Consider the following 9,158-nt stretch of genomic DNA (forward strand, 5'->3'; position numbering starts at 1 on the left):
CGACGAAGGAGGAAGGAGCGGAAGAGGAGCGGAGCCCCCCTCCCTCGCCCGGACCCCCCCTTCCCTTCCCTTCTCTCTCCCACCACCCCCCACCACCCCCACCATCGATCGCCTGCCCCCGCCGCGAGGCGCGGACCAGCCGCCGCGCCCTGCGCCCGCCCGTCCCGTCCCGTCGATCGATCCACCGCCCCCCAGGTACGTACGTACGCACGGCCGGGTTCTCAGACGGTTCTTAGGCAGTTTGCCGCCGATCAGGAGTTCGCTCCGTGATCTTGCCGCGATCGGCCGAATGTGCGTGCTAGCTCCCGCAAATCCTGTCGCATTTCGACCCTTTGTTGCTCAATCGGAAATGTCAGTACCGATTTGATTGTTTGGTTAATTTTTTTGTTGAAGGTCGGGCTGCTTGTAGGTCTGAGTGGGAATTGGGCGCGATAGGAGCTCGCTGATGGTGTGGGCCGCCGCGTGGACGCCGGATGGTGGAGTTTGAGGCGCCCTGCTGACGACCATGGAAGTGTGCGAGAGCCTATGCTTCCTCTGCCCCGACCTGCGGACCAGGTCTCGCCACCCGGTCAAGCGCTACAAGAAATTGCTCGCCGAAATCTTCCCCAAGTCGCAGGTGATCACGTGCATTATAACATTCCAACGGATTTGAATCTGAGACCGCCATGCTAGCAAAGTTTTCCTTGTTTTTGACAGTATCTAGATTTGTACCATACCAGTACACATCTGCTCTGCAAAAATGTGCATCTTCTCTAACCTCTCAGGAAACTTTGATCTCCATTTTTCAGGATGAACCACCAAACGATCGAAAGATAGGCAAATTGTGCGAATATATTTCCAAGAATTCACTGCGTGTACCAAAGGTGTGTTTCTCTTTTAGATTTAGACTCTTACTTATTGTTCTAGCGCAACTCCCCACGGTGTCCGATTGTGACCAACAGGTCAGTGTTGTATTCTTCTGGTGCAACATAATTCTCTGAACAAGTCTAAAACTTAGTTCTTACCGAATCATGTTTGCACCCTTTATATTTCTACCTAGGCTGTTGTGCTGCAATTACAATCGTCTATTTGTGCTCTTTGCTGGTTACTGGACAATTGTTGCTTACCTGAAGATCTCTTCCTCTTGTGTTCGCCGCAAAATTGCTTAGCCTTGGCCTCAAACTTGTATTATTTGGGTGCCGCTAGCTGCCTATGTTACTGACCACAGAAATATAGAGTTTAATTAAATTGTGCAAAGAAAATCCACCTAAAAATTAACTATATCCCGCATATGCACTTTAATGCTTCTAAGTCTATTTCTGCTCGTACATGTTCAATGCAAGCAAGGCATCTGGTAGTCAAAATTGCTAGAAAATAACATCATACTATAAGACAAGTAGTGGAACCCGAGGGTTATACCTCTTAGGGAGAGTTTTAGAAAGTATGAGTTTTTCCCTACCCATGGATTTGATCTTTTTCTCATTCATAATTATGCTACTTGTCTGAAAACTGGGAAAGAGTACTGCCTTCTGATTAAGAACTAAAGAGAGTTTTAATTACAGATGAACTTGCTTTTCGAAGGGACGAGTTGGAAAGCCTAAATAATGATGCGTGTACACTTTACTTTCACAGATTACCGTTTATTTGGAGCAAAAGTTTTTCAAGGAATTGAGATCTGAGCGTTTTGGCTCAGTGAAAGTTGTCATGGCAATTTACCGAAAGGTGATATGTTCTTGTCCGGAGCAACTGTAAGTTGTTTTTGCTAGTTGCATTTTCTCTTTTGAATATATCACTGAAGGTTCTAGATGCTAAATGTTGGAATTTTGTATATATTTATGATAACTTCATTGTATGTTCACTATTTTTCAGTTTCAAGACTGCTATGTCATGCCTATATAGAATAATGTCATTTATGTTACTCTTTGTCCAATTGTATATTTGAGTTATGCTTTTTGTTCAAGCTATTTATTTCGGGTAGACTCTGATATCTTGCAACATTAAAAATTGTACCTGGTGCAAATATTTTATATGTTCTGTTTGTGTGAATAATTGCTATAATGAGCGAAGTCACTGTTTTGCAGGCCCCTTTTTGCCAATAGTTTACTGACCATCGTAGAGACCACAATGGAGCAAAATAGACATGATGACTTACGGATAATAGCGTGTCAAATGCTTTTTGACTTTGTAAACTACCAGGTATTTGGACATTCGGGTAGGCAACAATTTGCGAATTAAAATAGTTTTGCATTTTTGCTATCATCAAAGACAACTCTTTTCAGCAAATTTTGAGTTGTGTGTTACACTTCTTGTTACAGGTTGACAGCACTTACATGTTCAATCTAGAGAACCAAATTCCTATACTATGTCAGCTGGCCCAAGAGATGGGTGAGAAGGAGAAGACATCCAGTCTTCATGCTGCCGCGCTCCAAGCCCTTTCATCTTTGGTACTTCTTTCTTTTGTTATATATACCTGGTGGCTCTACAGCTGATTGTCTTACTGGCAGCTAGTCCTTCATGATGCTTTTTTGGGTGGTGACGTCAAATAGTAGGGTTAGACAGTGTCATCATGCATGATCAGCATCTCCTCAAAATGTTCTTTCTGTCTTTTGTGCATCATGCCATTTGAGATGTTATTTGATCCTCTCATCAAAAGATTGGGTCTTGCACCGTCCTGCCGAGGGATGGATTCATCAGTACAAAAAGAGGCCATATGTGCCCACATTTGTGCTTCAAATGTATATCGAAATACTCATATATGTCCATTTATGTGTGTTTTCAGGTCTGGTTTATGGGTGAGCACTCCCATATCTCTTCAGAACTTGACAATGTAAGTGCAGTTTTCTATTTCCCATTGCATTTTACTCCCTCCGCCCAATAATATAAGAACATTTTTCAAGCTAACAAAGTTTGAAAAGCGTTCTTATGTTATGGGACGGAGGGAGTAGTATAAAAACAACCAAACAGTTGTTAGTCAAATCCAAGGTTTTACTGTTGATCTTTTAGTCTGTTTAGTTTGAATAAGCTCGCAGTGCATAGTTCTATCTTCCAATCTGTCCATGTTATAAGTTATATATGATTATTGAACATGAACCTGTCTTCGACAGCTCCTAGTTTTCTCTTCCTTCGAAACATGTAACATAAAGCTTCTACTTGCCAGTTAGTCGTTAACTCTGTTGAGATCATAGGGCCAAACAGGCACAACCGTGTATCAGGATAACTGCTCTTCTGCCAGGCTACTTCTATTCTCAACCATTATTTTTTGGTTGCACAGGTTGTCTCTGCAGTTCTGGAAAACTATGACAGCCCATATGCAAATTCCGAGAATAATGATGACACCATTGAGGACAGAAGGAGTCGCTGGGTGAATGAAGTTCTCAAGGCTGAAGGTCATGGCCCTCCTGCTGTTACCATTTTGGCGAGGGTTTCTTCATGGAAAGATATTAGAGCTACCAACGGTGCATTGAATTTGACAACGTAAATAATTTTGGGCTGGAGTTTATAGAATTTTATACATTGTAATAATTTTTCTAATATCTTATCTCTTTAAATCATTTTTCCTGCACAGAGAAGAATCAAGAAGTCCAAATTTCTGGTCTGGGATTTGCCTGCACAACCTTGCTAGAATATCTAGGGAAGCAACAACCATCCGGCGAGTTCTGGAGACAGTATTTCGTTATTTTGATACTAACAATATGTGGTCACCTTCTAAGGGACTTGCACTGTGTGTCCTCCTGGATATGCAGATTGTGATGGAGAAAGCTGGTATTTCATTATTTCCTCAGCCTTTTGGATTTAATTTACTTATTTAATTAGTTTACACTTTATATTTTCATGTGGTATTCAAGATATCTACACATGCATGCTCATCTTCAGTGATTGCTAGTGTTGACAATTTTTCTATTCTTTTATAAGTTTACATTATTGGCTGGCAGGACAGAATGCGCATATATTGTTGTCGATGTTAGTTAAGCATCTCGAACACAAGAATGTATCGAACCAACCAGATATGATTCTAGACATCATTGAAGTTACAGCACACCTTGCTGAGAATTCCAAAGCTCAATCTTCTACTGCAATAATGGCTGCAATTAGTGATATGGTCAAGCATTTGGGTAAAAGTATGCAAGATGAAAGTCTTGGAGGCGAAAACAAATGGAATGACAGCTATCAGAAAGGTGTAGATGAATGCATTATTCAAATGTCTAGAAAGGTCAGTTTTCTCTGAAGTTGTTTCAGAAACACCCTTTGCTGTTTGCAAGCTATGGATCGTTTGCAACCACGCCCACCCATCTATATGCTCCTTGAATTTTCCTTTATGCTCTTCAGGTCGGTGATGCTGGACCTATCCTTGATACATTAGCTGTAGTACTGGAGAATGTTTCAAGTACCACACCTGTTGCACGGTCAACCATTTGTGCAGCATATCGTACAGCTCAAATAATTGCTTCATTGCCAAACTTGACATATAAGAGCAAAGTACGTTGATTGAAAATAATTTTTCTTTCCGTTCTCTTGTGTACAAAATGTTTAACAAGGTATACTACACACTGTAGGCATTTCCTGAGGCATTGTTTCATCAACTGATTATGGCAATGGTCTATCCCGATTGCGAGACCCATTTAGGGGCACACCGGATTTTCTCTGTTGTTCTTGTTCCCTCCTCTGTCGCTCCATGCTCTTTCTCAGGAACTTCACAGACAAGCAAGGTTAATCTGCAGAAGACATTATCCAGGACATCGTCAGTTTTTTCATCTTCAGCAGCTTTGTTTGGGAAATTAAAAAGAAACGTGTCTTCATTTCGTGGAAGTCCACGGCGGGAAAGCTCAAATCTAATGCCCATCATCACTGAGGACACAGAACAGGGCAGTGAAAATGAGCCACAATTGTTTAAGTCACAGACTATCCAAAGGATGACTAGTGTAAAAGATCCTTCTTTACCGTCTGCAACAGAAATAAGTAAATCAAGTGGACCTGCTCCAGAAACAGTATGTATTATACTCAGCTTTCTTGTGGCTAACAGGATCATTCAGTAACTGCCTATTTCTTAGCAGAACAAGAAGTTTTATTCTTTTACTTTGCAGGAACCAGTCATCCTCATACTGAGTGCACGTCAGGCAAATCTTCTGCTTTCATCGCTGTGGACCCAGGCATTGTCACCTGAAAATGTTCCACGAAACTATGAAGCAATTTCACATACTTACAGCTTGATGCTACTATTTTCTGGAGACAAGGTGAGGAAGCACATTGCCCGGATCTATGACCAGTTTTTTGTGTGTTTCCTGCCAGTACTCTATCCAGTTCTCAAATAAGCGACGTTTTAGACCTTGAATGGTCTTGATTTTGTTTTTATCAAGATGCAACTATATTATATGCAATAACCTAATTTTTTTAATATTCTAAAAACATTTTTTGCACAAATCTACACATAAGATTTTCATGTTTCCAATCTAAATATTTAAAATGATATTGGCAGTCAATTAAAAGTTTGACTGAAGGTATGTCCAAAATGGCACGTATTTGTGAACTGGAGGGAATACATAACAAGGAAAACATATTTTGATATAAATCTGTGTGTATATATATTGGATGGTAGTATTAAGGATTTCATTTAGTATTCACATAATAACACCTTTTAGAAAACTCAGTTGTATGAGCAATCACTATAATACATAAGCTCTCATCATAATGACAATAATCTAGGGTGTTATCATATCTTGTTTGGTTTGTTGCATTGCCGATTATACCATAGTTCATAGGATCTTATCTGAAAGACTGCACTTGATCAGAGCATGATTCTTATCTCCCATTTCCTTATTATATGACTGATTGCCAGATTATATAGATCAATGACGGTCATATTCAGCTATTGAACTGTTATGATAATTGACAACTTTTTTCTTTCTTATGTGGATCTTTATTCTGTATGTAGCTTTTAACCTTAAATTCTATGGCTCTGAGCTGCAAGATTTATTTGACATTTGATTCCATCACTCTCTGTGATTTGACCTAATTGATCTATTGCAGAACTCACAGCTAGAAATTCTGGTCGGCAGCTTTCAGCTTTCCTTTTCTTTAAGAAATATGTCATTACAAGCAGGTACTTATTTCCATGATTTTTTTTCAGAATGTTTTACATGAAACTTATTTTCTTCCACTGAATTGTGATACATAAAAATAACAATTATTTTGGCAGTGTTATCTGCTCTTTTGTTCAGTTATTCTGGTTTCACTTATGGCTATATGCAATAGAAAGTCCTATGTTTATGCTAAAATATTTTCTGCAATGTAACATGTTTTGCAGGTTTTCTGCCACCATCACGCAGGCGTTCTCTTTTTACTCTGGCGACGTCTATGATTGTGTTCTTTTCGAAAGCTTTTAGTGTTCCAACACTCATTCCAGTTGTGAAAGATTTGTTGATTGAAAGTACCGTAAGTGAAACAACATATCCTTGTTCATTACGTTTCTGTGGCGATGACTTGTTTGCAATCCAGAAAATCCGCAAAGAGAACATTATTTCTAGGGCACAAAGAGAGCAAATTTGAGGAGAACTAGGCTCCTATTTCTTCTCTGTTAGTAGAACATGCTTCTCCTTCATTTTCCTTCTTATTTTTTATGAGATATTTGTGTAGTCATGCCCCAACAACAGTATGGAGCAATTTCTTAATCAAAGTTAATGAATGAATTATTTAGTTTTTTTTATCCCTAGAAAAAATGGTGCATAGTACAAAAGTATCATTTCTTTAGCCGAATACCTGTGCTACCGACCAACAGCAGCCGAGTTTTTGGTACCAGTTTTGGTGCACGGCCAATAATTTTCGGAACAGTACCAGATCAATTTTAACAAGTACAATATCGTCTCAAAATACAGTGGCCGACATGGAATTAATATGCTTGGTGGGGTCATTGATGACAAAAGTATATAGTTCACTATTCTTTTTACGTGTTTTTTGCTTGTACCTTTTGCTTTATAGAAATCATATGTTGTGTTACTATGCAGTTTGTGTTGATTTTTGATAATTATGTTTACCAGGTTGATCCATTTCTTCGTTTAGTTGATGACCTCAGATTGCAAGCTCTTGACAGTGGTATCGAATCTGTCTTTAGAGACTACGGTTCGAAAGAAGATAACGATTTTGCTACGAAATCTCTCTCTAACATCAAACTGAATGATCAGTCAAAACAAATAGCAGTTTCTCTTATTCTTGATAGCTTGAAGCTATCTGACGTAAGTCAGAATGATACCCGTGCATACTCGTGCTTTGACATTTTCTGTTTCTGTAGCTGTTAATTTCCCAATATGCTGTGTTTTTCTGCAGCCAGAGTTATCTACTGTAAGAAACCAGTTGTTTGAGGATTTCTCAGCAGAGGATGTGTGTCCTATCGGTTCACATTTTATTGCATCACCTTCAAAATCTCCTGCATATAACGCGAAGTTGCACCAAAAATCCTTGGAGGTGATCAGCCATGTTTAGCAATAGAGGAAATATCAAGTCTTGTAAACCATTAATTTTCGTTTCTTATATTGTGGTGGGACTTATTATGCAGGTTATTCCTATGGGGTTTATTTTCGAGGATGATACGATTGTTGAACCAACTGATACCTTAGCAGAACCGACGGATAATGGTCTTCTTGATGTCGATCAGCTTCTCCAATCAGTATGAATTTATCTCCTAGTTACCTCTCGTACTCTGGTTTAATGCATAACCAAAGCTGAATAGTAGCTTTCATAAAATATGGTGGTGGTAATCAATAGCCTTTTAAGATGCAGCGATACCTGCTAAAAAAGAGGTTATCACTTCTGCAGGTTTCGGAGACATCTCAGAATGTTGGAAGATTGTCCGTGTCAACAAACCAGGGTTTGCCTTTTAAGCAGGTGGCCGACCAATGTGAAGCTCTCTTAATCGGAAAGGAGAAAAAGCTATCTGTCTGCATGAGTGCCCAGCAACAAGAGGTTAGCAACCTGAGCTCAGTATACATTCAATGGTACATTCTATGGAACGAACAGTTGGACATGTCAATTACATCACCATATAGTTCTGTTACTTCTATACAGCGCGGCGGTTCTTCTTGCTGTTTCGTGTGGTCATTGTATCAAGCTCACAAAGATTCCTGGGACTTGCAGGTTGGCACAGGGTTGCTCGAGTCATCTGAGCCAGATTCTCCAATAGCTGGGATAATCCTGCAGTCAGACGATGACCAGTGCTACTCCAATTTCTGCAAGCTACCAGTCCTGAATCCCTATGACAAGTTCCTCGCATCCGCTGGTTGCTAAGACCGCCTACCGCAGGAAATGAACACAGAAACATGCAAATCTAGGGTCCCACAACACCACGGGAAGCTACCAGTTTCCAGCAAATGGTGGCTCTATGGCTCTAAATCCATGCATCAAGCATGACGCATTTGTTACTTGCAACAGATCGAGGGGAGTCACCGGTATGCAAGATGAGATGAGTTCGTCCCGTCATAAGAATTGAATAGTGCCTTGACAGCACTAGTCGGTTGCCTACTCCTTGCTCCCGGTCGAGGTCATATGGGGGATGTAATTAATTCTGCCCAAGAAGAATCAGCTAGTCGTTTTGTGCAATCTGTTAGGGTTTTATCTTATCATTCAGTTGTTAACCAGCTATCTCGCAACTGTAATTATGCAAGCTGGGCTCATCGTGCTGTGTCACATGTTGGTATTCATGTGTATATGGTCCGGGAAATTCATCTGCTCAGTGATTTTGTTCGAGATGAACCCATTGATATCTCTGTTTGGCTCATCAGTTTGTAAATTAGGTGAGTACAGAGAACATTTCCACTGCTTGTAGTAGTGCACCTGGTGAACTGGACCTCAGTGCACTAATAGAAATAGAAAAGAAGATCCAAAAAAGAAGACAACATATCTTTAAATTTACTATGCTCCCTAATTTTATAGCTCCCTCCATCAACTGAGGTGTCCAATTTTGGATTTTTGTCCCAATTCTGGCTGGGTCGTCGGCTGGGTTCTGTGAAGGGTGTGGCTGCTAGGTGGGCCCCTTTGTAACTTGGTGGGTGGTGTGGGCCGGGGTTGTCCATGAGGGAAGGGCTGCCATGCAGAGAGCGCTCCTGCCTCTAGGCGCGAGGCGGGCCCCGCTGGTCAGTGGAGGACAGCGACGGTTCGAGGTAAGGTTACAAATTTGGTCCTCGAACTCGCTG

The 9,158-nt window shown here is 40.6% G+C and overlaps 1 protein-coding gene across 1 annotated transcript; it reads left to right on the forward strand.

Annotated features, from left to right (window-relative positions):
* The first annotated feature begins 397 nt into the window (after positions 1–397).
* On the forward strand, positions 398–8,851 carry LOC125512710 (protein SEMI-ROLLED LEAF 2-like). The gene is made up of 19 exons (XM_048677805.1): positions 398–616; positions 789–863; positions 1,612–1,727; positions 2,061–2,175; positions 2,295–2,423; positions 2,759–2,806; positions 3,251–3,453; positions 3,545–3,741; positions 3,912–4,189; positions 4,306–4,455; positions 4,533–4,964; positions 5,061–5,210; positions 6,004–6,076; positions 6,281–6,408; positions 7,011–7,205; positions 7,297–7,434; positions 7,526–7,636; positions 7,786–7,932; positions 8,104–8,851. The coding sequence occupies exons 1-19, from the start codon at positions 506–508 to the stop codon at positions 8,251–8,253; spliced, it is 2,946 nt and encodes a 981-aa protein (XP_048533762.1). The 5' UTR covers positions 398–505; the 3' UTR covers positions 8,254–8,851.
* Positions 8,852–9,158: the final 307 nt, after the last annotated feature.

Source organism: Triticum urartu, chromosome 6 (assembly GCF_003073215.2).
Source record: "Triticum urartu cultivar G1812 chromosome 6, Tu2.1, whole genome shotgun sequence".
Lineage (NCBI taxonomy): Eukaryota > Viridiplantae > Streptophyta > Magnoliopsida > Poales > Poaceae > Triticum > Triticum urartu.

Bases quoted from the DNA above. Each gene is read 5' to 3' on its own strand.
- LOC125512710 (XM_048677805.1), top strand. From the start codon at position 506: ATGGAAGTGTGCGAGAGCCTATGCTTCCTCTGCCCCGACCTGCGGACC. The intron at 4,965-5,060 runs GTATGTATTATA...TTTACTTTGCAG, and splicing joins GTGGACCTGCTCCAGAAACA to GAACCAGTCATCCTCATACT. The intron at 7,637-7,785 runs GTATGAATTTAT...TCACTTCTGCAG, and splicing joins TCGATCAGCTTCTCCAATCA to GTTTCGGAGACATCTCAGAA.